At 38.0% G+C, this 27,946-nt stretch overlaps 1 protein-coding gene across 5 annotated transcripts; it reads left to right on the forward strand.

Moving 5' to 3' along the window:
• The first annotated feature begins 351 nt into the window (after positions 1 to 351).
• LOC122070585 (probable inactive shikimate kinase like 2, chloroplastic) lies at positions 352 to 27,946 on the forward strand. 5 transcript variants are annotated; one of them, XM_042634779.1, is made up of 9 exons: positions 352 to 695; positions 2,777 to 2,967; positions 3,056 to 3,250; positions 4,682 to 4,743; positions 18,446 to 18,512; positions 18,604 to 18,722; positions 21,642 to 21,827; positions 25,312 to 25,435; positions 27,425 to 27,946. In XM_042634779.1, the coding sequence occupies exons 1-8, from the start codon at positions 459 to 461 to the stop codon at positions 25,425 to 25,427; spliced, it is 1,173 nt and encodes a 390-aa protein (XP_042490713.1). In that variant the 5' UTR covers positions 352 to 458; the 3' UTR covers positions 25,428 to 25,435; positions 27,425 to 27,946. The 5 variants fall into 5 exon arrangements, with proteins under 5 accessions (XP_042490713.1, XP_042490714.1, XP_042490715.1 ...); XM_042634780.1 differs by lacking the exon at positions 27,425 to 27,946 and adding an exon at positions 26,879 to 27,193; XM_042634781.1 differs by lacking the exon at positions 27,425 to 27,946 and adding an exon at positions 26,884 to 27,193.

Below are 27,946 nucleotides of genomic sequence, written 5' to 3' on the forward strand. Positions count from 1 at the left end.
CTTAGATGATTCTCTTACTATTCAAGCCTAAGTGAACTTTCTACCAAAAAAAACCTTAGTGAACTGGTGAGATCTAATTGGTCCAACCATTTTCATCAACAAATCATATTTTTTTTTTCTTTTAAGACAAGAAAACGATAACCACTTGCATGGTCACTACACCAACGTGTAGACCAATGAGAGCCCGTAGACCAATAAGAGCTCACGTAAAGGCATCTTTAGCACATGATTGACAATGCGATCATTTCGCATGTGCCTGTATGTAGACATAGTCACATACACGCGCAAGCAGTTAGCTTTTCCTTTTCCCCTTTCTTTTAAATTTGCCACAGTAACCAAATGTATGTAACTTCGTGACATGTAATCTCATCTCATTGCACTGACCGATATCAACCGTTGTTCCTCCCTTTCTAACGGATCAAGTAACGTCTCTCTCTCTCTCTCGCACTCAGGCTCAAATGGCTACTTCACTCTTCTCCACTACCTGCTTACATTACCGGAACTCACAAAATTCCCTGGCTTTCGTGCTCCTCAACACATCTTTCTGCAACTTGAGACCAAATTTGACATTCAAGAAGAAATTTTCATCCCCGAAGCATCGCTTCCTTTCCAACAACGTCAGCCTTGTCGGGAGGTTCAACCCTGTTTCTTGCAGAAGTACATCAACTGCACCTGTTAACACAAGAGATTATGAGGTATTTGCAAGAATTCCAAATCTTTTTTCTGTTTTGTTCGATTCAATTTTGATTAATTCTTCTAGGAATAGTGATTTTTTGACCCCGCTAAAGATTAAGGTATAAAAAAGGTACACGAATGAAAGAATGGCTATTAAGGTATTCAAATACGAATTCCTAACTATTATCCATGCCAAAGAACTTGAGCAATTATGTTGAGTGCTGGAGTGGGAACCGTTGTCCAATAATATAAAGAAATCAAGCAACAAACAATCTGACCCTGGTGGTGTTGGTGGAGAATGAAACAAATAGTTGAGGACATATTACAAACACCTGCAAGACAATGATTAGAATTGAACTTATTCGTGTCAAGGTGACAACCATTAAATCTGGATTTGCCTCCTATTAGGCCACTTCCTCAGTGTAAATGGGTTTATGGTAGTCAGACTCCAGGATAAAGCATAAAGATTTTGAACAATTTCATCCTGACTCAAATAGGAAACCTCTGGAATCAGAGAAATATGGTTGAATGCTACAGAGGATATTTCTTGGAATAAGAAGAATGGCATGGTTGACTATCCTTCCTTTTTCTAGAGAATGGATCTGGGTTGACGTGACTTTTGGTGGATCTTCTATTTGTGATTTGATCGGGAAACTTGCTTTTGGTGCCACGATTACCCATATTTGGATGGAGCGCATCTTCGTAGATGGACTTCCAACTCTAGATCTTTCGATAAGATTTGGAAAGCCATCTACTTTGAGATCAGCTCAAAGATTGGTAGTCTTCATCGTCGTCATGTTCAAGACACCACAAGGAACATACTCATTGTTGTCGCTTGGGGTCTCCCCCCTCCACCATCTTAGCCCCCCTTGATGTATCCATTAGGTTAGCTGGGCTCTGCCCTTTGTTGTGGCTTCCTCCCCTGAGGTCTCATCCCTTGTGGCTCCCTTCCCCTTGTTCCCTTGTATATTCTCCTCTTTTAATGCAATTATTTATTCACCCAGAAAAAATAAGAGTGGCATGGTCCTCAAACCATAATGGATCTACATTTTAACAACGAATTCAACCTTATCCCAACTTAATGGGGTTGGCTACATGGATCCAAACGAAAAAAATTCGGTAAAGACTAAGGTTTAAATAGAAAGGGGGATGCAGAGATGAGAAAAGAGAGATAGGAAATGAGATGAGAAATGAAAATGAAAAAGAGATAAGAAAGAAGAAAAACGAGTGCAGATGAAAAATGAAAGATAAAAGTAAGAGGAAAGAGGCCAGCCTAGCAAGCTAGGAGAAATGCAGCTAAATGGGGTCGGTTACATGAATCATTGCTCTCCAATAGGCTTTCACCAAGGTCATACTTGGTACAAGACCCAAACTATGTATGCCCTTCCTCACAAACTCTCCTGTGGTTGTTTAGGCCTGCCCCTAGCTCTTTTAACTCCTTCAAGCTGAATCATATCACTCTTCCCTGACCAGAGCATCCCTAGGCCTCCGTTGAACATGACCATATCACCTCAAATGACTTTCTCGGAGGTTATCGTTGATCGGGGCAACCCCCAAATCAGTTTGAATACAATCATTCCGTACTTAATGCTTCATAGTTTTTTTGCACATCCATCTTAGCATCCTCATCTCTGCCACAATAGCAATATGACAGTGAACATTTTGCCCCATACCTCATGGCCGGTCGAAAAAGACTCCAATAGAACTTCCCTTTAAGCTTTAAGGGGACACGTCGGTTACATAGTACTCTAGTTATAGTACTCTAGTTGGACCTCTCCACTTCATCCGTCCCACTTTAATTCTCTGTGAAACATCATCCTCTATCTCACATTCTTTGTTTATAATCGATCCCAGATATCTAAAATGGTCACTTTGCAGTATCTCTCTTTCTTCAATTTTCACTATGCTATTATTGATGAAATTGGTGAACTTCTTGTAATATTATTTGATCTCTTGATTAGTTTTTCCTCAAAATAACATCTAGGACCTTCATATAGAACCTTTTCTTGTAAGTTGTTGTTGTTGTTGTTGTTGTGTTTTTATTTTTATTTTTTTTTATTTTACATGAACCAATTAGTATCTTGCTGTGAAACATATGCAGTTTACTGATGGTGCTACTGAGGTGGAACTGAGACTAAACCTGGGGAATAGAGATATTGAAATCTCCAGAGATATTTTTGTGGCTGCCAATGAGAGTTCCTTGATGGTCAAAATGCACAATTCTGGATCTCTTGTCACTCTTATAGAAACTAACCATCTGTATGGGAAGATAAAGCCTGCTGAAACAATATGGTTTGTTCAAGTTTGTCTCAGAAGAATGTCCTGATTCATTAGAAAGAAGGCATCGCATGTTTTGCTTGAAAATAATTGTTTTCAACAGGTATGTGGATGAGGATGAATTGGTGGTGAACTTAAAAAAGCATGATTCAGACTTCAAGTGGCCTGATATCGTGGAGTCGTGGGAGTCTCTTTCAGTAGGACTCCAGCAGCTATTGAAAGGAACTTCAATCTACATTGTTGGGGAGTCAACAGAAATAAACCAGAAAATTGCTCGTGAACTTGCTGTTGGTCTTGGGTACACAGTTTATTCCTTTTGGCTAGTAATGATGGGGAATTTCAAGCTGTAAAAAGCTCTTGATCTCCTCTGTCCTCTTTCTGATGTCTTGTTTGTGTTATTGATTTTGGCAACCTATTTACATGTGTTTATGTTCATGTTCATGTAACTCTTATCAACCTACATTTTTCCCTCAGTTAGATGATTAACCAACTACTAGATAAGATTTTTGGTATTCATAATAGTCTATTCATGTAATTTAATACCTACTAAAATCTGTGCAATAAAACTCTCTCGACAGTAGGCATTATCCTAATTAAACTGGGTCAGCTACACGAATCCTTTTTGTCCATTGAACTATTTTGAGTCTTTTATTTGTTGGTAACTCAAACCATTGATATCCTTCCCCATCACTTCCATACAGGACATTTTCAGCCTCTCCCTTGTTCTTTTAACTATCTGGTCTGCACAAATGGCTCCATACCTGCGCATTCAGTGGCCTTTGTTGTACATGCTGACATTCCCTCATCTTGAGCATGATAAGTTTGGTTTTCCTTCTTATTGGCTAAATATAGATCCACATGAATTGTTATATTTGGCATCTTCAAGTGTCTTATCTATATGTTGAGGTTTCTAACGGCTTCAGCCAAAGGGAGTGGATTCTCTAGAGTTTCTGTCCTTTTGCTGTATGTTGGACAACTACGAAGTAGGGAAACTGCCGGATATCTGAAGATAAATTTGGGATTTAGGATGACAGAGCAAGGAATTCATCTTGTTTTTATTGGGCTTCAATTCTTTTCTAAGTTTGGGAACTAGGGTGATGGAGAAGGGGAGAGGCTTGCTTTTGATTGGGCTTTGAATCTGTCTTAATTTAAAGGAATAGGATAATGTTATATCCAATGCCCAGAGGAATGTACTTTTTCTTGATAGCTTCTCTGTATGGTTCTGTGCACATGACCATTTATTCTCTGACAATGCCTTTGATTATATCCTCGGTTTTCCTCCTGTATGTCAAATAATAATAATAATTAAAAAAATTCCCTCCCCTTGAGAGAAAAAAGAAGGTTTCTGTATGAATGCTGTTAACGTAAATTGTCATTCTTGTCATGGGGCCCTTTTCTGTCAGTCTCATATTTTGTTTTTTGGATAGGTAGGCTCCAAGGAGGGTGGAACTCATGACCTCTTCATCATGAGGTGTTGGTCTATACCAACTGTGCTACCTCCTTGGGACCCTTTTTCTGTCAGTCTCTTATTCATGTCTTCTCTTCAAATTACTCGTTTAGCTGTTTTTGATTATAGAACAAGATGTTGGTGCTCATACCAATGAAGCTTTTTGTTTCCTTGGGTTCAAAATATTAATCACCTCCTTCTTTTTATATCTGCAAAATTTTCCATGTGGGAAACACCATGGTTGATTAACAGCAGGCTAAATTTTGTTTGTACTTGTTGTAGGTACACTCCACTAAGTACAAGTGACTTACTGGAAGCATTTTCCAATCAACCAATCGATTCATGTAAGTATCATTCTGTACTTAATTGGGTGTTTTAATTATAATTAGTAGATTATTCCTTTTCTGTCCTTCTATTGGAAAATCATGAAATGAAACACTTGATTAGAGGGGAAAGTTAAGTTAAGCCATTATTAGCTAGACAATGGGTTTAAATCACATGAATGGCCCTTTATGAAAAAACCACTTCATTTTCAAAATTCTGCTGTCTGGCAGCCTTTCTGTGCCAGACCACAGACTTTGAAACTTTTTTTTTTCTGTGTATGCCTATGTAATTTCGGCAACAGGTGGCACATGAGGCACCACATAGCTGTCCTTTTGTTACCTAGTAATTCAGTTATGCATACATATAGATGAAATCCCTGGATATACTAATTTGAAGAAATTAGTATATATGTGCAATCCATATCCTGCTATAAGATGTGCTATTTATCAAATTAGTCTGTGGTCTAGTACATTTACTACTGCTATACTTGGATTACATAACTTCATTGAATTTTGTTTTGGTTCTACTTTTTCCTTCTTGTGGACTTGTGGTGAAACATTTGACGTTACCCACTAATACATAAACAGTTGACTTGGTTTCCTACCCACCTCCCAAAAATAAACTATGAACAACAAAAAATAGAGAAAATAAAACTATGAAAATGACAACACTTATTTTGTAATTTGGTCATACAACCAGGAGCTCGCCTGGTTGACTTCCTAGACTCTCATGCTGCCTAGGACCAAAACACGCTAGTACCTTCCCACACCAAGGTTTCTTATCAATAATCTGCAGGCTTATGAATAGAAGATATGAAAATGTGTATGAATTCCTTGAAGGGAAAGAAAACCACCTTCCTCCTCTTTCTTTTCTCCCCCTCTTCTTATCCTGTTCATGGAATTTATGTTTCTATTATTTTCAAGCCAGCTTGCCTCTAAATTTTAAGTTTTTCTTATTTGATATATTGCATTTGTGCATACTTGTCAATGAATTATCTCGCTAATAATGGAAACATTTAGTATGTAGAGGAGAAAAACCTCTCTCTTATTTATATATCAACCTTTTTTAGGAAGTGAACTGCGGGGAAGGATTTGGATTTCATTTGTAACATTTTCAATGCTTCACTGCCACTAGGCTTCCATTAGATTTAGTAAAGTTCCAGCTGTTATGATATTGGCAAGTTTTTGGGGATTCTTATAGACAGAAAACATAGATGATCATTTCCAGTTGACCACACTAGAAGGTCCGTTAAAATTATAGTCATGAAACTTCAAACATTGATGTAATTGTTGGTACAAAGAAACATGATTCTTTATGGTTTTTTTTGTTCCTGGAGTGTTATAACATTTTCTTTCAACTGGTTTTGTGTTTGATCCTTTAAGAGAATCGATAATTAACTCTTGAAAATTTGTGATACCTCTTTAATTTATAGTCATTAAGAAAGAAAAATAAAAGAGAAACTGAAGTATTCTGAAATCAGAAATTGAAATCAAAGATTGTAACTGAAATTCTGAAATCAGAAATTGAAATCAAAGATTGTAACTGAAAAGTTCAGGAATTTGAATGCGTCTAGAACTATGGTGAATCTGTAAAAATATGATTTTTAAAACTGAGATCATAAATATAGACTATCAGATGTGATTCCTGAATATTTGTGCTGATCTGAGAAATCAATTCAAAACTCAGGAATTCAAAGAGGTTCAGCTGCATAGGGAAACCCATAGAACAGATTGAAGAATGAATCTTGAAAATTGAGAACTGAAGTATAGGATATGCGATTACATAATATAAAACCTGATCTGAAATCCCAGTTAGATATGAGAGAATATCATCAGACCGTGTCACACCCCACTTCCAGGAGACCTAACTTACCATTAGGAATACCGGTGGTGGTGTGAGTAAGACACATACCTGTCTTACAAACCTACCAGGATCTCTGATAGCAGTACCTTAACATTTCACAATCTCACATCACATACCAACCAAAAGCAGCGGAATGAGAGTATAGTAGCGGAATCATCAATAAAATGGGAAAATTATCTAGTGATAAAATATTATCCATAACCGAATTATCCTTTTACAATTATCCATGATGTATAACTAATAAGTTTAAAAGAAATGTACCATCCACATACTCGTATCAAAATCACTAGAAATACGCCGAACACCTCATGCTGCCACGTATGCACAGAAATCACAAGCACAGTCCTGGCTATGCTCCTTCGCGTCCGGCATCCACCAGTTGCTCACTCCGTACTCGGGTCCGAAGGATAGAGAATCACTAGCCATTGGCACGACCGTACCTGCATCATCATCTAAAAAGAGGGTGTATACGTGGGGTGAGCTTTCCAACTCGTTTAGTGAGGGGTGGGGTTCAAGCACATCCAAGTATAACAATCCCAGTAATAATTTATGATGCATGATTGCAGAAATTAAACACATAGTCCATGATGCTCGTGATGCAATTTTTATTATCCACCTAACAATACAACTAAGTTTGGTAAATGCTACTACGGTGCATTAAGCTGTATCCCTTGTCTTGGAACCACCATCAGCTATGCAGGGATACAAACCCTAGCTGTGAATAGAAGCCTGTTAGTCCTCGTATGCGTCCATGGGTCACCCAGCAAACCCCTGATAACCCCCTCCTGGCTGTCATGGCACCGGTACCAATCATCAACCACGCCTGACAAGTTCCCTTCTCTGGCAACAATCACATCGTACAGTGGGTGTAGCATTTCGGAAAGGCACATTGAACATACCACAATGGGTTATCCAACACTTTTACCCCTGTTGGCAAGGGTTCGTAGCATAGGGAGTGATACCTAACCACATATATGCTACATGCCTTCATAATGATACAATTAGTATGAATTACACTATACCGGTAAGACTTCGGCCACAAAGTGTAATCCATCTCCAAATACAGTCCCGGGCACACGATACCTATAACACATCGGCCACAAAGTGAAACCCAAGACCGTTTACCTAATCTAGCATGCATATAATAGTTGAGTATGGACTACGCAACACCGGTATCAGTCGTCGGCCATGAAGCGCATCTATTTCCAAATGTAGTCCCAGAGCACACGATATTGGTAACACATCGGCCACAAAGTGTAATCTGTGACTACAACTAACTCTAATGCACATACTCAATGCATGAATGCAATAAGCATACGGCAATCACGGCACCGGTACCACCTTGGCCATGCCGGATTCCATCTCATACGTACAACCAAACACACGGTGATCACGGTACCGGTACCACCTCGGCCACACCGGATCCTGCCGTACCACTCTATAAAAATTCAAATCATAATCATAAAAATGAAACATATGATAGAATATCATCATTTGAACATTTAATAATCATGTATAATCCTACACATGTGAGTAATTCTATAATAATAAAACAATCTAAAAATAAAGCAACCATCCCTCACCTTGTTGATCTCTGCTTGTATTAGGGGTCAGATAAAGCTACCGATCAATCCACTCAGTTTAGGTCTCGGGGCACGTGCGCATCACTGTCCTAGACATAAGGGCAATCGTACATCATTACGTGTCGGAAAGATCAGAAGGGACCCACTTGGGTCACCCCCAAAAGGTGCAGACAAGGTTTCCCAGTGACAGTAATGTCACCAGAAACACCCACCGGAAACAGGGTATTTCCACCAAAAATATCAGTGTTGTTTCCGGTGGTGGTGATGGAGAGCTCATTGAGCTCTGTGGTTCACCGGAAACAACCCACTGGAAGTAGGCCCAGTGGATCCGGTGGCTTGCTTCCGATGGCAGTATAGACTATCCACTCGAATTGGGGCTTTCCTGCTCTGGCCCGATCTTTGGGATTTGTTCCATGGAGTTTATAGGGAATGTTCCTAGCATCATTCTAAGCCAATAAAATCCCGATTCCACTGAGCCATTTGGGAGATACGTTGATTGAACGATCGAAACCCTAGTTGTTCATTTGGCAATACTTATTTTTGGAACTCACTGGGCTTGGTTTGAGCTTGGCAATGGCACCGGGGAGGTGAAACACGCATTCCCCGACCTCAAGATGGTTTGTACACTAGGATTCTATCCAAACCTAGCTTATTCTAGGTCAAAATGAAGAGAGAGAGTAGTTGGAATGATTGCACTTACCTCCGGCAGCGATTCCTGCAACTAGGCGGTAGCCGGCACCAAGGTAAGTCTTCCCCCTCTTCTTCCTCTTCTTCTTCTTCGTCCTTCCTCACCTCTTTCTCTCCTCTCCTATGTTGAGCACACAGGAAATGAGGAAATAAAATCCTCATTTCCTTCTTATGTGTTAAGTTGGACCTTAGGGTCCGTTTGGTTGGACCCTATTCGGACCGATCTGGTTAATATGTATTTCGGAGCCCGAGAACCCGACTACATAGGTCCGTAATGTGCTCACGTCACAAGGAAGATGTGGAGAATGATTTGGGATCATCCGAGACTGTCTACAATGCGAATGGCGGGACCCACGGGCATCGGAACCTTGACAGCAGCCTGTATGGCTCACCGGAAACAGCCCACCAGATTTAGGCCCAGTGCTTCTGGTGGCATATTTCCAAGCTGTCTTGACTGCTTGCTGTCCACCAACTGGCCTTGAACAGGTGGTTGCCCTTGGCCGTGTTCATGGTCTTTCGATAACTTCGGTACGTGCTGGGATTTATGTGTGAGGAGTTGGGTCACTTACCGTCTGGGATCGGAAGGTACGAACCCCCTCTAGTTAGATTGACACGCGATGCACGAACATTTGGGGTCATCTCTCCCCCTTTGGCAATGGGCGGCCGTGAGCCAAAACCCGGTAGTGCTTCCAATCTCCGGTCCGAGACCTACCACAACAGTTCAAATTAGACCGAGTCAGAGCATGGGTGTAACAGATTGAGTCCACTAACATACACATGAAATTAGGGTTAAGAACTAACCTGTTTGCAACAACTGTTGAAGAAAAAAAAAAGACAAGGATATAATCCAAGCCTCTCATTTGGATCTTGGAATCCCACCAATCCTAACTTAGCATCTCGCAACACCATTTTGAATCTCACAAAAATAGGACAGAAAAGCCCAGCTTTATTCAATATAAAACCATGGGGTAGGCTGTAGGCCTTACATGCTTATTTGGAAACTGAAGCATGCTTATAATTGGAAAGAAATATTAGAGTAAACATGGGAAACATCCTTCCACTAAAGCTGGAATTAGTGTCCAACAAGAATAAAACTCTATCTTAACTAACTAGTTAGAAGCTCTATCCAATGTAGGAATAGCAGTCCTATTCAGACAAGACTCTTTTTAATCTTAACAAAGAAGGAGATACACAATAATTTAATGAAATAAAACAATTCAAACTAAACCCCTTAATTTGGACAAAACCATTGTAACGCCCCAACCCCATTAACCTTGGCACAATATTGTTCTCTTTGGCCAATGGACCATAAGGCTTTCAAATACGTTGTGCCAAGTTAAGGAGGTTAGAGGTTATGAATTAGCCCAACAACCTCCCCTAGACGATGTGAGACTAAAGTTTGTAGACCCTCACCGATCTCTCAAACCCCCTGATACTTGCCGTATTCTTGGTGGGGACGCTTCACCGATCTCTCAGGCGGGTTCGGTACACTTGCCATATTCTTGGGTGTCAAGAATTGATGGCCAAGTCTTATCGTAGTCACAAACAACGCTATGCATCAAGTTGTCCAAATTTCAGTTAACAACCTTCGTTTAATCATATGTTTATGGATGGAAGGTTGTAGAAATTGAAGTTTAGTGTTGGTTTTCGTCCATAGAGTTTTCTAAATAACTCATAAACTTGACATCTTGTTCTTATGCAACCGACTCTAACAATCCATGTAGTTGCAAAACTTCTTTGAAGATGATAGTGGCAATGTGACTAGCATCGAAGGCCTTCCGGCATGGTATGAAATGTGCCATCTTTGAGAATCTATCGACCACCACAAGTATGGAATCGTGCTTTTCTGGTGTGAGGGGAGTACCTAGCACAAAGTCCATGTTGATGTGTACCCATGGTGTGTCTGGGATAGGTATTAGGGAATACAAACCTGTATTTGGTTTGCTCCCTTTGGCTAATTGACAAATATGGCATCTCTTTATAACATGCTCTACATCCTTCTACAAATGTGGCTGATAATATCTGTCAGTTACTTGTATAATAGTGTTGTTGCGGTCAAAATGTCCACTAAGTCCCTTGCTGTGCAATTCCCGTATAAGATGTTGTTGTAGGATGAGTCGGGAGTGCATAGTTGTGTCCTAGAAAAGAGATACCCATCATGAAGAGAATACTTAGGATCCTTACCACCTTGCTGTAGTAATTGTTAGATGGTCGAGAAATACTTGTCTGAGGAATACTCATCCTTGATATGGGAAACACTCATAGCGTGGGTTGAGAAAGTGTGCAAAAACACTTTTTTGCTCAAAGCTTTTGGAAATGTGTTCTTTTTCCCACCCTCGTACTTTAGAGGAAAAATGAACCCTTGAAGATATGCAACCCATTTGCATGATGGTTGCTTACTGATTTTTGTGAATGTAAATGCTTGAGTGCTTCTTGGTCAGTGAATAAGATGAACTCATATTCAATGAGATAGTGTCTCCAACGCTTTAGTACTTGTACGACGTAGAGTTCCAAGTCATTGGCAGAATAGAGCCACTTAGCCTCGTTAAGATTCCCACTGTAGAAGGCAATGGGATTATCTCCTTGCAAGAGAACTCCCCCAATACCAACATGAGAGGCATCTGTTGGTACCTAAAACACTGGGTCAAAAGTCTGGCAGCTGTAAAATGGGAGCATCGGTCATCATCCATTTAATAAGTTGGGAGGTTTGCTAGCTGTGGCCTGTGGGTGTTCACTCGAACTTCCCTTTGCTTTGCTTCATGCATTCAGTTATTGGTGTTGTGATGCGCTGAAATTTCTAATGAACCTGCGATAAAATTAAGCAAGGCCATGGAAGCTTCGGTCTTTGTGAGAGTCTTTGGTGCTGGCCAGTCTAGGATACTCTTTAACTTTTTCCGGATCAGCCTCGACACCTGTCAAAGATACAATGAACCCATGGAATATAACCTAAGTAGCATAAAATGCACTTCAAATTAATGTAAAAGATTTTCAGCACGGAGTACCCTCATTACATGCCTCAAATGATCAAGTTGTTTGTGAAAGGATTACCTATTTACTTATGAATATTATGAATATGAAAAGAAAGACAATGGATACGAAGTTTCAGCCGGAGCATCATATAAAGGGCAAGCATCTAGCCTCTATTCTAAAGGGAAGCCCAGTACTTTAGTCTTTCAAGTCACCAACTGCAACAAAAAATGAAAAAGGTCTTGTGGTTGCTAGTCTTACGGTCCTGGTTGTAGTGCCTTCGGACTTTGTGAGAGTCTTTGGTGCTGGCCAGTCTAGGATACTCTTGACTTTCTCCGGATCAGCCTCGACACCCGTCAAGGATACAATGAACCCGAGGAATATAACCTTAGGTAGCATAAACTGCACTTCTTAAAATTAATGTAAAAGATTTTCAGCATAGAGTACCCTCATTACATGCCTTAAATGATCAAGTTGTTTGTCTTCTTTCTTGCTGTAAATTAGCAATTGTCACCAAAATAAATAAATAGGAATTTCCCAATAAAGGTCAGAAGTGCGTGCATAAAAGTGACCGACGTATTTGCAATCCTGAAGGGCATACCTTTCCAATCGTGAAGTTCTTCCTTGGTCATAAAGGACATCTGCTACTCATTTCTTGAATGGATATCAATTTGATGATATCCGCTTTTAAGGACAACTTCTTTTTTTTTTGGGTGAATAAATAATTCATTTCCAAGAGGAAAAGGGAAAAATTACAGCCTCATAAGAGGGGAGGGAGAGGAAAAGAGAAAAAAAAGCTGAAGCTCAAGGAGAAGGGACATTCCTGATGATGGAACTAGGGAGCTCCCAGGAATTTACAATGTGACAATTTCTAGGGGAGGGATTACAAGTAGTTGAAATCCGAGAGACCTTGGTCTTGACATCAATGGATATGGAACTTCAAATCTTTTCGTGAGGGCGAGAGTTGGAGGTCCATGTCCTATGATTCCTTTCCATCTAGATTTGATTTATAGTTGCACAGAAGGCGAGCTTTCCCACAGTGTCACAAATAGACTTTCCCTGAAATGTCATATCCATCCAAATCCATTCCCGATGAAGAGGAAGAATTCTCCTGTGTGATAATAGATTGGAAAAAAACATATCAAGTATATTTTCGAGTGTGGGATGGGGAACATAAATTTCACTATGATTTTGGTAATGGATCGGCTATCAATATACATGCGCCATGAACCATTTTCCTTTGGCATAAGTAAGAGCTCATGCTTTATTGGATAAAACCTTTTTTCAAAAATCCGTCAACTTAATGCTTCACCTTTTTTCAGTAAGAGCTCTTAATATATAAGTGGGGAGATTTGGTAGTACGGATCCAAGTACTAGATCAATGTCATGATGTATAAGAGGAAACCTATCGGATAACTCATCTAGTACTGAGATTAAGTCTTGTTTTAGTTTGGGAAATTTGACCTCCGTTTGAGAGGTTACTTCCCTTTTGACGAGGGCCAATATGAGTCCTATATCTTTGCTGGACTCTAAGAATTCTTTATGAGGCAGAATCAAGGATTAAAGTATCGGTATCGGTAGCTGTATCGGTCAGCCAAAATTAAGATATGTATCAGAGGGTATCGTATTGTATTGGAGATACGTTAAGATACGCTAAAGATATCCACATAAATGGATAGGAAATACTTTTTTATACACTTTTGCATGAAAAATAGTTAAAAAATGCTATATATAACATGTATTATGCATAAACTCTAAATTGAGAGTATTGCACTAAGAATCCAAGGTTCGTAGTTATCCTATAAATGTAAAACCCTTGTTCTAAACCTTGATTTCCACTTTAATTAGAGAGAAAAATGGCTGGCAGCAACTTTAGAACAAAAACCCCTCAAAAAATTGTGTTTTTCTGAAAAATGACTCATCTTGGCCATTATATGACCGTAATGCACCGTATCGGTACGTATCATACCGTATCAATCTGTATCGGTCGATACATATCGATACGCACATTTCATCTCGATTTTATATTTTCCATAGAGTATCGGTGCGTATTCTTGAGGCCCATGGACCAAGGAAGACAATATTGTGCCAAGATTAATGGGGCCGGGGCGTTACACATAGTCATCCTCATCAAGTGTATATGGGTCAATGAATACTGTAACATCGTTAGCATTGCTACTTTTTCTCATGAGCTTTCATTGACAGAGTTGGATTAAAAATGGAAGAGCATCCACAACCTTACAAAGTTTCTTTCCTGAATGGTAACACTTTAGAGGTAAACCAAGCATGCTCCATTCCACTCAAACTCCAGGATTATGAGGAGGTGGTATGGTGTGACATAATCCCCATGAAGTTGATAGATGTTTTGTTAGGCTGACCGTGGATGTATGACAATTATGTATAAAGTTGGTGGCACAAAGAATCTATGACCCTTCACATTCAAAGGGAAGCAAATTGTCTTCACGCCTACAGACGTTCCAGCTAAGAAAGCATGGCAGCATGCAATGAAGACCAACAAGAAACAATCTAGTGATACCAAGATGACAAGAAATTGCTAACTCTACCTATGGTTTAAAGTATCAGTATGTATTGTACCGTATCGGCCGATTCGTATCTGTATCGGCCCTTACCGATACGCTATATGGAATTTTTAAAATTCTTTTGTATCGATATGCATCCTATGTTACATACCGATACGCACTGATACACCACCGATACATACCGATACGATACGATACGATACGCACCGATACTTTAAACCATGGGCAAAGTTAGCAATTTCTTGTCATCTTGGTTACTTTATATATATTATCACTAGATTGTTTCTTGTTGGTCTTCATTGCATACTGCTATGCTTTTTTAGCTTTTTTTTTTTTTTTTGGTAAAAGCCATGCTCTCTTAGCTGGGACGTCTATGGGCGCGAAGACGATTTGCTTCCCGTTGAATGTGAAGGGTCACAAATTCTTTGTGCCACCAACTTTATACATCATTGTCATTCATCCTCGGTCGGCCTAACAAAACATCTATCAACTTCATGGGGATTATGTCACACCATACCACCTCCTCGTAATCCTGGAGTTTGAGTGGAATGGAGCATCCTTAGTTTACCTCTAAAGTGTTACCATTCAGGAAAGAAACTTTGTAAGGTTATTTTTAATCAACTCTGTCAATGAAAGCTCATAAGAATATAAACACAATTTTTGCTGTCCACTATTATCTATGCCACTTTGGGACTGCTGACCTTTGGGTTTAGCAATCTGAATCCAACTAACCACATTAACTTCAAACGTGTCAGCACCCTCATCATTGTAAAGCACATAGTGTTACTCCTAGGAATACGGCAAGTGTACTGGACCCCGCTTGGGAGATTGGTGAGGTGTCCCCACCAAGAATAAAGAAAGTACCAAGGGGTTTAGGAGATCGGTGAGGGTGTGCAAACTTTAGTCCCACGTCGCCTAGGGAGAGATTGTTGGGCTAGTTGATAACCTCTAGCCTCTTTAAACATGGCACAACTTGTTTTAAAGCCTTGAGGCTCATGGACCAAAGAGGACAATATTGTGCCAAGGTTAATAGGGTCGGGGCATTACACAGTCAATCCTCATCAAGTGGATATGGGTCAATGAATACTGTAACATTGTTAGCATTGCTACTTTTTCTCTAATAGGTAGGGTTTTAAGTATCGGTATGTATTGTACCGTATCGGCCGATATGCATCTGTATCAGCCCTTACCGATATGATACATGGAATTTTTAAAATCATTTCTATCAATATGTATCCTACAATACATACCGATACACCACCGATATGATACAATACGCACCGATACATACCGATACTCTATGAAAAAAATCGAGGTGAAATGTATGTTTCGGTATGTATCGGTGCATATCGTACAGTATTGGTCGATACATACTGATACGGTACGATAAGTACCGATATAGTGCGCTACGGTCATATAATGGTCAAGATGGGTCATTTTTCAGAAAAACACGATTTTTTTAGGGGTTTTTGTTCCAAAGTTGCTGTCAGCCATATTTCTCTCTAACTAAAGTGGAAATCAAGGTTGAGAACAAGGATTTTAAATTTATGGGACAACTACAAATTTTGAATTCTTAGTGCAATACCCTCAATTTAGTTTTTATGCATAATACATGTTATCAATAGCTTTTTTTAACAAAATTTTTATGCAAAAGTGTATAAAAAAGTGTTTCCTATCCATTTATGTGCATATTTTTAGCGTATCTTAGTGTATCTCTGATACGATACAATACCCTCCGATACGTATCTTAATTTTGGCTGACCGATACGGCGACCAATACCGATATTTTAATCCTTGCTAACAGGAAGAATTTTACAAAGTGCCCATAGTGATTGCAGTTGCAGCACTTAGTGTCATCGTTGGTGGTCATGGGAGATATACCTTTATTTGTAGGGGTGGTAAACTTCCAGCCTGTAGATCGATTTGCTGTGGGTGGTCTTTTGTTGTCCTCTGGCTTGAGAATTAAATCTCTTAGTGGGAGTTCTCAGATTTTCCTCAGCTTGCAAAGCCTTTTGGAAGCAATCTTGGACAGACGTCATGAACGTTCATCTACTTCCAAATATTATGAATCAGCCTTGACTTGAACTGGGAGACGAGCTGTGCGTCATCTATCTCAATTCCTGTACGCAAAACAGGAGCATCAAACTACTACATATATGCTTAGACTGATAAGCTACATTGTCGGAGGGTTTGAATTTATTATGTAGGCGAGTTCTATAAGTTTAGAGAAGATTCTTATTCATACCTGCTCTTCATCTCTTCTTTCACCCCTCCCCATTTGGTGAATATTGTACTACTTGCTTATATCCTAATTTCATTAGTTCTCATATTATTCAAGTCATTCTCTTTTGGTTCCTCTCTGAACTCTCATGGTATTATTGGCAATTGAAATGGGAAATGGTTCTTCCTCTGTTTATGGATTTTCAGGAATATCAAGTGAGGGAGAACCCCCACATTGCTGTTCTATGGCAGCAAGTCTTTCAGACATTTGTCTGTTGTCTTCAACATCTTTTGGAAACTTTCAGTCAGTTGGTCACTTGGTTGAAAGATCCAGCAGGGTAGCCTATCAGAAGGTCTTGGGCCACTGCTAGCTATAGCTCTGGTACCACATGATGGGTTTCTAGTCACCTAGTGTCACTTAGTAACAGAAATACAAAGAAACCAGAATCGCAGTGAAGCAGAAGTGACCAGAATTGAAGAATGGACAGTAATAGAATATCAGACGCACTTCAGAATTTTACGAATAACCTATTCTATGTAGAAAACAGAAATCAGAATCTGGAACTAATTCAATGGTCAGATTTAAAGTTATAGAAGAATCCTAGTAGGATCAGGACTGTTCTAGTACCAAGAACGAATAGCTGAATATGGACTGATTTCAGAACAGCATACAAAACTAAATAGATTTAGACCGATAATTAGGAAACTCAGACTTAATATCAATAGACAACTACCAATAGTCACAGAATAGTGTTCTGAAGAAATCAAAATCAAAGATCAAAACTGAAAATTTCAGGAATCTGAATACGATATAGAACTCTAGAACTCTAATGAATCCCTGTAAAAATCATTTTTATTTTTTTCATTTTTGAAAGCTGAGGTCAACAGAGTATTATATACGATTCTTGAATCTGTATTCCGACATAAAAACTTAGGAAATCAGAGTTTCATTTGCAGAAGGAAATCCACAAAATGGATCAAAGATTGAATCTTTAAAATGGAGAACTGAAGTATTGGAGATGCGATTGCAGAATATAAAACCTGATCTAAAATTCCAGTTAGCTATGAGAGAGAATCATCAGTCACTCCATTAACATGTGCAGGAAATTAGGGTTAATAATTGACCTGTTTGCAGGAACTGTGGATAAAGAAAAAAAAGCAGAGAAGTATACAATCCAGGCCTCTCACTGGGAACTTGATTGGAATCCCATTAATCCTACCTTAGCATCTCACCAAGGGTTGCATTGCATCTTACAACATCATTCTGAATCTCACAGAACGTAGGGTAGAAAAGGAAAACCTTATCCAATATAGAAACAGTGGGGTAGGCTCTAGGCTTTACATGCTTATATAGAAACTAAAGCATGCTTAAATAGGGAAGAAAAGAAAAATTACAGTAAACATATGAAACATCCTTCCACTAAAGCTGGAATTAGTGTACCACAAGAATACAACCTATCTCTAACTAGTTAGAATAGGTTTCTCACATGATTAAAATTCGATCCAATGAAGGAATAGAAGTTCTGTTAAAACAAGACCATCCTATTTTAATGAAATATCACAGTTCAACTAAAAAATCCAATTTGAGCTGAACCATGGTTCAGTTTTAAACCAAAAATGGTTCAAATCAGAATTTTAAGCTACTATTTGGATTTTCTTTTTATGCCTCTACATTAATACTTGTTGAAGTACCACTGATCTGCATCAGTGAGACTATTTTCTGTTAAAAATAGAGTTGTTCTAAGGCTTGATTTCTAAGGCTTGATTTCTAAGGCTTGATTTGCAGGTTTTCTCATTAGACATAGCCCAATGACTTTGTATTCACAATGTTGCAGTGGATTAACAAGTGTAGTCACTTCCAGGGGTGATTGCAGAAGGAGTGGATTCTGTAGCACAAGCAGAAGCTGCTGTATTTGAAAGCCTCAGTAGGTATGGTTCTAGGATTGATTCAGTTTGGTTCTTCCTTTTTCCCCTGTTGGAAAATGTAGGATGAATATTCTATGGTTTCCTTCATTTGCAGTCATGTTCGTGCTGTCGTAGCAACACTAGGAGGAACTCATGGAGCTGCTGGGAGGACTGATAAATGGCGACATCTTTATGCAGGGTTTACCGTATGGCTGTCACAATCTGAATCTACAGGTATGTTGCTTTGTTTTGGTAAGCAGCACCAGTCAAAATTCTTAAGAATATATTTGTGTCCCTTTGGTTTATAAAGGGTAAATGCTGCCATTTGCGTGTGTTATAAATTCATTAGACTTCAAAATTTGTTTTTTGATAAATAGCTATTATTATGATTATACTTTCAGCCATCACACTATGGTAGTGTTTTGGGATTTTTTTTTTTTTTGTTGCATATTTGGTCCTTTGCTGGGATGGAGTACCCAACGTGGTACATATTAGCAGTGGAGGCTTGATGGGAGCTTAAAACTCTCTAGTCTTCTTTCCATGAGGGGCTATTTAGTGAGGTTGTTGAGTGGTGATGCATGGGCACTTCAATATCCATATTGAGTGGTTTAGATTAATCTTGACAATCATAGATATGAATTTATGTAACCAGGCTACAAGTTAGTAAAAAAACGGAGCATTATTGTTAGTATATTAGGAAAGAAAGTATGTTAGCTGTATAGAGTCCGAGTAAGTATTTTGTTTTGTTATTTTGTTAATTTTTTGTTTTTAGTTTTTTGTTTTTGTTTTTGTTTTTGTTTTTGTTTTTGTTTTTGTTTTTTTTTTTTTTTTTTTAAATAAGTAGATGTGACCTCTTCCTACGATTAAGATGTTAATGGATATATTTTTTTTTGTGACTGGGGCTGTTTCATAAAGATTCCGAGTTGGTCCTCTCTCGCTCGCTCACTCTCTTTCTTGCAGCTGTTCTTTTTTCTTCCTTCTCTGTCCTATGATAAGATTTCTCTTTCCCTTCTCTCTCCTTTTTTTCTTTTCCTCTTCATCTGTTTGATGGCACAACAGATTATCTCACTTCTTCTCCTCCATTGATCCTATCAAAGGATTTAAGTATCATTGTCAGGTATTGTACCGGAAGAGTGAATTTTAAGAGATGTGTCGTATTGGAGAGACACAAGGTAAGCTAAAGATACACATGTAATGGTCAAGAAATGCATGGGTTTGCTTATGATACATGTGCCTTATTATGCAATATATAAATATATATCAGCTTTATGCAGGGATTTGAATTGTTTTTTCCTAATGTGATGATGCATTAAAAAAAAAAAAAAAAGAGAGTAAGAAAAGAAAAGATTTCCAGCACCAAAAAAAAAAAAAAAAAAAAAGAGATCTTTATTTTTACCTATTTTTCGCCCAATCTGTTTAGACCTGTGATTTGAACACTATAAATCCCTGAAAAATGTTGAATTATGCAGATTAGGTCTTTTTTTAAAAAAAATTTTAAAATTTTAAATTTTTATTTTATGTTAGATGATTTCCCCCAACTCGGATTGAAGAGTAAAACAACTTTCCAAGGCCTTTGGTTGCTCTTGGTTTTGTATCTCACTCACTATTTCTATTTTGCAGATTTAAAGGAGGTGTCTCAAGTGTATCTTACTTGTATCGACCACATCACCGTATCAGACTGTAACGACCTAAATCAGTCAATGCAAATATATATATATATATATTTAAAAAATAAGTACCGTATCAATACCCACCAATACCGATACCTATCAGCCAATATGATACGATACACACTGATACTTAAAAACCCTGATCATATCTTCTAGGAAAGATAAGATTAATTTTTCGCTCCTTAATTCCCATTGACCACTCCTTTCTGTCCTCTCAATGTCTTCCTCGATTCAATTATTTGAGATATTTAAATTCTGATTTTATTTTTGAAGTTTATTATTGAGATCCAGTATTTGTTCTCTTGAAATTTGACCGTTAGATTTTATCCAAATCTAGCTGTTAGATTGGGAACTCTTCCTCCCATCTCTTAAATGTGCCCATCACCTGCAGATTTATCTATATTAGATGGGAGCTTCTTGATTTTAAGGATCAGGGGTGGCTAATTTTGTGGCAAAGATGATAATGCTAATATGTTTACAGATGGTGCCAGTGCAGAAAATTGCAGTGCAGTTTGCAGCATTAACTGTGATTTCAGGATAGGGTTAACAGGGAGGGTTGCAAACTTGCACCATGAAGGAAAGGGTGGGGAGTCAAATTAGATGATAAATGTAATTGCATTTTGTTTTTCTTGTAACATTGTAAGTATATGGGTAATCAATCATCTGTGCTCGAGGCCTTGGTGAGGAAGTTGAAGACTGATGTAGTTGTTCTTTATGAAAAATGATGTAGCAGGTAGATCTGTTAACCTGGGAATCAGGGTATTGTAGCTAAGGCGGTAGTCATTCCCAGCTGAGAGTTCAGTGGGGTCTTATTGCTTTGATATGAGGTAGGCTATATGGATTCAGTAGAAGAGAGAACTAGTGTTTCGTAAGGTTGAAGACCATTGACTTGTGTGTTTTTAGATCTTTTGAGGTTGAAAATAAAAAACCTTAAGAATTGCTCTAAAAGTTGGGAGGATTCAGAATTCACTTTAAGAAAGACTTGTCTTCTTATTAGGAGACTGAAGGAAGTGTAATCACTTAAAGCATTTCCTAGTAGCTACCAAGAGTCTTCCTATGTACTTGGAGCTCTAGTGTAGAAACAATGATCAATAGAAGTCTCCACCCCCCTTCTTTCTGGGAACAACTTGCTTATCAAATCTATTACTGTCTTCCTGTATTTTCTCAAGATATCTAAAAAAAATGGTAGACATGATGGATACTGTTGTGCATCCATGCAAACTTTTTTTCACTAAATGAGGTTGGCACACCATATGATGTACCACCTTCTTTTTTCCCTTCTTTTTTATTCTCTCCACCATCCCAATCTTAGTTTTAAGGGCTGGAAAGTTTTGGACAGCTTTGAACCAAGTTTCGGTATCTGCTCACAGACCTTGCGAACTAAGATCAGAAAGTCATTTTTAGGTTCCATCCAATTGTTTCATTCTGTATTCTATTTATTTTCTCCTTTACTTTTCTGATTGAAATATCCTATGATGATTAGTCAATGCAGATGAAGATTCAGCCAAAGAGAAGGATTGGAAAAACATCAATGAGGGAAGCCAAGCATACTCCAATGCCGATGTTGTTGTCAAGCTTGGGGGTTGGGATCCTGCTTACTCTAAGACTCTGGCTCAGGCTTCCTTGAGTGCCATAAAAATGTTAATTCTATCAGATAAGAAACTTCCAGGTACCTAGCCATCTTTGATATCACCTTTTAAACTGTGTAGTTAGCAAAACTTCTCATGGTTATGAAGTAAAAAATCGAAGTTTCGAGGTTCTCCCACATACAGAAGTAGCAAAAACGTGATTGGCACTCACTGCTTTAACATTTAAGTGGGCTTTCTTTTTCTTAGTCATATCTAATTTAAGAGAGCTTTAATTTGTCTTGGTGGGGTATTTCACCTTTTTGTACATATAGGAAAACGCACTAGTGCTAGGAGACATCGTTTGCCCTATTTTGCATTTTATCATCAACTTTTTGGATGATGAAGGTTGATCATAGGATGGAAACTGGAAAATAGATTTTCTGCTTGATTAAGCATCTATTTGGTTAGATTTCTATTTCAATTTCTGGTAGCTATTTTAATTTCTGGCTGTTTGGTATGATTTTTGTACCCAATTTCAGAGAAATTTTACAGTTTCAATTCCAATTGATTTCAGTTTCCTGATCTCTCTCTCTCTCTCTCTTTCTCTCTACGTATGGACGAAGCAACATCAACTTTGGATTGCGTTTCATAGCATTAAAAGCCCTTACTATTATTACTGCTATTATTATTGGTACTATTATTATTACTACTATTTTTATTAGTTATCATATTATATTAATAATATTATTTTTCTTCTTATTAGTATTTTTATATTATCATCATTGTTGTTATTATTATTATGGAAAATTTTGTTATACCACCCCTAAATTTAAATTTTATATGATATAACCCCCTCGTTTTTTAATAATATTGACCGCACCCCTGATGCATAACACCGTTAGCTTAGAACCGGAAAAGACCCTTTTGACCCAGTTATGTCCCTCTGTATACAACCCATAATTCCAATCATCTTCAACCTCCAGCCCTTGAACCAGCATCAATGAAGAAGATCTCGAAGCTCTCTCTCCCCCCTTCTTAGTTTCAAAAATTTCATTTCAGCACTCCACATCTAATCAGACAGAGCTTGTCTGTAGGAGAAACAAACGCACCCCAGCAATTTCAGCAAACAAAATCGATATTACAACTCATCCATATTTGTTTGAAACCCTCCAACTTCGGCACTCGCTCCGCCATCACTCTTTCCCCCCAACAGAGTAGTAGCTAGAGAAGGCCAAGCTAAGCCACTAAAACTTTTAAAGTAAAAATGAGATCATAAACTCTACTAATCTCCAAGCAAACACTTGGTTTCCCTGATACCCTGCCTGTTACTTTGATTCATATGACCATGTGTCTACATATCCAATCTAATGATTGTCATCTACGAAAGCACATATAGATCAAGATCTGATGGACATGAACACAACTTTGTAAAAAATGCAAGTAAGAAAAAATAACATGGAGCACATCTTCACCAATAGGAACGAAATCCTAACAATCATATGTTTCGACATCTAGATCAAAACATAAACAGACTTTTAATGTAAAATTTGTTAGACATATTCTACATTTTCACTGGCAAAAGAAAATAATTATGATCACTCGAAGATTAAAAGATCCACAACCAAAAAGCCAACTTTGTACTTCTTCTTTGACAGATCCACAAAAAGAAAAAAAGAAAAAAAATCGATCTCTAGAAATTGAAGAAGGAAAATAGTAAACAACCATAAACCAACCAGCAATTCAAGCATAAATGATCCACCAGAGCAACATGATTTAAACCAAAGAGAAAAATCGACTAAGAAAGTATCAAATCAGGAGTCGGAATAAAAAAAAAAAAGAAAAAAGAAAAAAAATAAAGTAGAAGAAGAAGAAGAGAGAGAGAGAGAGAGAGAGAGAGAGAGAGAGGAAAATTAGAGCAGAGAAAGAAATCTAGAGTCCTGCAAAAGCTTTCCTGGGATGCGCACTGTCTTGGGATGCAGAGGAAACTGATGCGGGGACTTGAAGAGTCAACATTGTTTCTGCTCTCAATTATGTTTGTTCGGAATTGAGAACGAAAGCTGGAGAGAGACTCTCTGAAACAATAGAAGAGAGAGGGCAGGTGGAGGTGTGGGCTACAATGAGTAGAGGGTTCAAAAATTGCTGGTCATCGGAGCTCCCTTGTCGGAATTCAATTTGTCGTCAGATATTGAAGGGTTTGCAAAGAAGACAGAGGGACCCTAACTTATTCCATCATCGATTTAGGGTTTTACAATGAAAGGTAAAGCGGTAAGTTTGCCCTTCTTCAAGGGTAATTTGGGCATTTAGTAAATTTTAACTCTCTGATGTCATCACTTAACGAGAATCAACTAATAGAGTGGATTTAAGTGCAATTTGGTTTTCAAAATGGGGGATGCACTCGATCTTATAAAGAAACAAGGGGGTTACATCATATATATTTTTAATTTAGGGGTGGTACAAGAAATTTTTTCTATTATTATTTAACTATTCTTCTTCTTATTATCATCATCATTATCGATATTATCGTTTCATTATCATTATCATCATTTATCAACAACAAAAAATAACAAAATCAGCCTTATCCCAACTAAATGGGGTTGGTACATGAATTTGAGCAAAGAGAAAATATTAAAAACAAATAGTAAAAGAAAAGAACACCGCAACAACTTAGAAATAGCATACCTAAATGGGGTTGGCTTAATATGGATCCTAGCCCTCCAAACAGCTTTATTTGAGGTCATACTTGAGTCAAGACCTAAACTATGTATGTGTTTCCTCACTACTTATGAATAGATCACTCCTTCGTACTGGTGCATCCCAAGGCCTCCGTTGAACATAGCCATGCCACCTCAAACGACATTCTTAGAGCTTATCATGTATCGGGGCAACTCTCAAATCAACTCTAATATGATCATTCCTTACTTTATCCTTCCGAGTTTTGACGCACTTCTATCTCATTCCTACTGCGCTTAATTTATTTATATGACGCTTCTTAACTGCCCAACATCAATTGTCATCGTCATTGTCATTGTCATCATCATCAATATAGAGAATCTATTCTTAAAATTGAACTATCAAATGGATATCTTATTCTTGAAATATTTTAAATCAATGCAATCAAACAATTTTAATTTCTTGACTAAAGACAATTTGTTGACTTATTTAAGAAATCAATCCGAAATTAAAATAGAAATCCTACCAAAGAGAGCCTATAGATAATTAGATGATCAATTAGTGGTTTCAGTTGAAGCTTGCCAATTGCATTGGAAAAAATTGTATGGATACCAGAAATGGACCAATTTAAACTCTAGAACTTGTTTTAGCTTCATTAGATTTTGAATATTTTTTGCACTATATCTACCTCAACCAATTGGACGAATGCTTGGACTTTCTAAGCATGAAGCCATGTTCTCACAAAGTCCAGAATACATGTTAGAGGAGTATAGAGATTGAAAATGTATGAGATATCAAGTTCAGCCTTTAATTGTTATTATAAGAATAATGGTGTTTCTGTACACATGCTTGAGTCTCGTTGTTGCTTTGGGCTCTTCTCCTCCTTTTGACCATGGTGTTTTGCATTCTTTGAAGGGAAAAAGAATCTCTATATCAGGTTAGGGTGTCGTGGTGATTGGCCAAACATTAAGCCTCCAGGTTGGGATCCATCAAGTGGGGCTGATATTTCCGGAGGCATAGTACAAGAATGAATGGCAAGGTGCAAATTTTTATTTGGTGATGTGCTTTTACAAATTTCTGGTGACTTGAGTTTTGTAGGTTTCTCCTCTTTTGCCATGTTCTTTCTCCCCCAACCCCAAGTCTTTGTTGTTGTCATTACTGATGATGTAATTGTACATGTGACATGCGTGCCATCTGGTTCCTACATTTGAAGTATTAAAAAATATAGACTGCACTAAGAAGAGTGTCTGAAAGATGACTAGATTGTCCAAATTGTGGCAGCTGTTTAAGTACAGAGAGAAATTATTGATTGAGCCCTCTTTGATTAGTAAACATGTTATGGATTTCATACAAGCCTTCCTTAGCTTAACAGATCATTTTAGATTGTCTATTTGATACTTCTTATTTCCTGCCACGGTGAATTTGCGAATGATGCTTGCACATTACTGGTACTTTCAGAATGGTCTTCTCTTTCAGATGCACTCATTTTTTTGGGGGGTTGGGGAATGACTTCTGGTCTATACCTAATTTTGTAAATCATGTATAAAGCATAGATTTTCTGTATCGATTATGCATTATTTATGTTTGCAAAATGTTATTGATATATGTATTGAATCAATAAATAAAAGTTAATATTTATTTATGTGCTGAAGTTTTTACCTCTTGAAAGTGAACTAGCACTATTTTATCTGGTGCCATAATTTTCTCATTCTTGAATTTACTGTGTCTTGCTGTGTGACTGTGGCTGCTCACTCCGGGTAGTTACTAGGTACATAATTTCATAAATTGGGAAATAGGAGTTACATCATCATTGTAAAACATTCACTATATGAGCTGTTCTGGGTGCAGAATTTAAAATTTATAAATTTAAAGTGATTTTTTAGAGTGGCCATTTGCTCATGCTTGAGTCCAATAACTTCCCTAGTTGCAATCTGTTTACAGATTTTCTGTTGAGCACCAAGACCAGATGCAAAGCATATTTCTTACTCGCCACATATCTGCCACTATAATCCCTGATTGCCATACGACAGCCCACACCATTTGTTTCCTTAACAAAGCTGCAGCCAGATTGGCTTTCAGACAACCATGTTTTAGAGCTTGCCACCTCTCTATATCCCCCCCCCCCTTTCTTATGCTGAAACAAAACTATGGTTTTCCTCATTGTCTCATTCATCTTTTTTTTTTTTTTTTTTTCTTGCATGATTCAGTTCTTTGCGTCACATATTCCTCCCTTGCCCCACGTCACCCGGGGTCCAGTGCATTCCATCTTCATGTTGAATTGCCACATATCTGCCATTAGAATCCCTTAGTTATACCACAGCCCACATCCAGATTGACTCAGACAACCATTTTTTGAGCTTGCCACCTCTCTCTTAAATCTGAAACAAAACCATGATTTTCCTTATTGTAGAACTCTTCCATCTGTTTTTTGTATGACTTATTATTTCCATCCACTTACATTCTTCTCATTGTTTTGGCCAAGCCAAGAGTACCTCAAACAGAAGCAGCTTCATTATGGATGAATGAATCTGATGGGCAATGGTGAACTCTTCAGCCATTAGCTTGGGAATTCAGATCAAGATAGGCATCAAGACTTGAAGTGATAAACCCCAAACAGTAAACCCTTAAAAGTTGTTGTAGTCGTAGGTGGGAGCCAACTTGCTGGTAGCATCCAACTTATGTATGAGGCAATTCTTTGATAACAATGGCATTGATTGAATGATCAGGAAAAAGTCGACTCGAAACAATGTATTTCAGTGTTAAAGAGCTAAATTTCAGTGGACACTGCAAAACAACACATAAACGCATTTCTTTAAGATTTTTTTATTAAACTGTGTGCTGTGTAGTTAAAAGCTGACCTTGATTTATAGAAATTCTTTGGAATAGAACAAAGTAGGAAGTTAGGAATTCCTTTTGCTTGGGGTGAAATTAACTCAATAACAAAAAATTCATTTTCTGCATTCTCCAATTTACAAATTTCTTCTTCATTTATCAATGCAAACACTGGCTTATAAGCAAATTATCACAGATGGAAGCTTCACACTATCAACAAGTATGGTTGGATGGGCTCTCGTTAAGGATCATCCTTGTGTCTATGCATATTCTGATTTCGGGAAAATCAGAAGCATTGCTTGAGGTAGGACATGGAATCAGGTGGTGTTTGAAAAGATTAGCATGGGAAGGTGGTGGTAGAAGAGTGAGGTTTGGAGCGACTCAACAACCACAGGATTTTTGATGGATGATACATTTGGGCTGTGGCCATGGAATATTTATCCTCTTCTTTACGAAAGCTTCGTACTTTTAAAACAGTTTGGCTCTCATTTAATTTTCAAATCCAGTAGGAATGCAGTTTATGATGCACACAAGCTCTTTAGAATTGCTGCTTCTAATACCATACTTGGGGAGCTGTAGGGACACAAGGTTGGTGACTTCCTGTTTCATCTTTAGTTTTGAATGAAGGTTTTTCTTTTCAACCTGAAAAAAATTACAAATGTATTCATGAAAGATATCAATCAAGAGGTTTAATTCAGTTATTAAAACTTCCCCAGTA

This window comes from Macadamia integrifolia, unplaced genomic scaffold (assembly GCF_013358625.1).
Source record: "Macadamia integrifolia cultivar HAES 741 unplaced genomic scaffold, SCU_Mint_v3 scaffold949, whole genome shotgun sequence".
NCBI classification, from domain to species: domain Eukaryota; kingdom Viridiplantae; phylum Streptophyta; class Magnoliopsida; order Proteales; family Proteaceae; genus Macadamia; species Macadamia integrifolia.

Excerpts from the sequence above, each read along its gene's own strand:
- LOC122070585 (XM_042634779.1), top strand. The coding sequence starts at position 459 with ATGGCTACTTCACTCTTCTCCACTACCTGCTTACATTACCGGAACTCA. Across the intron at positions 2,968-3,055 it reads AAGCCTGCTGAAACAATATG|GTATGTGGATGAGGATGAAT; the intron begins GTTTGTTCAAGT and ends TGTTTTCAACAG. Across the intron at positions 18,513-18,603 it reads GTATTTGAAAGCCTCAGTAG|TCATGTTCGTGCTGTCGTAG; the intron begins GTATGGTTCTAG and ends CTTCATTTGCAG.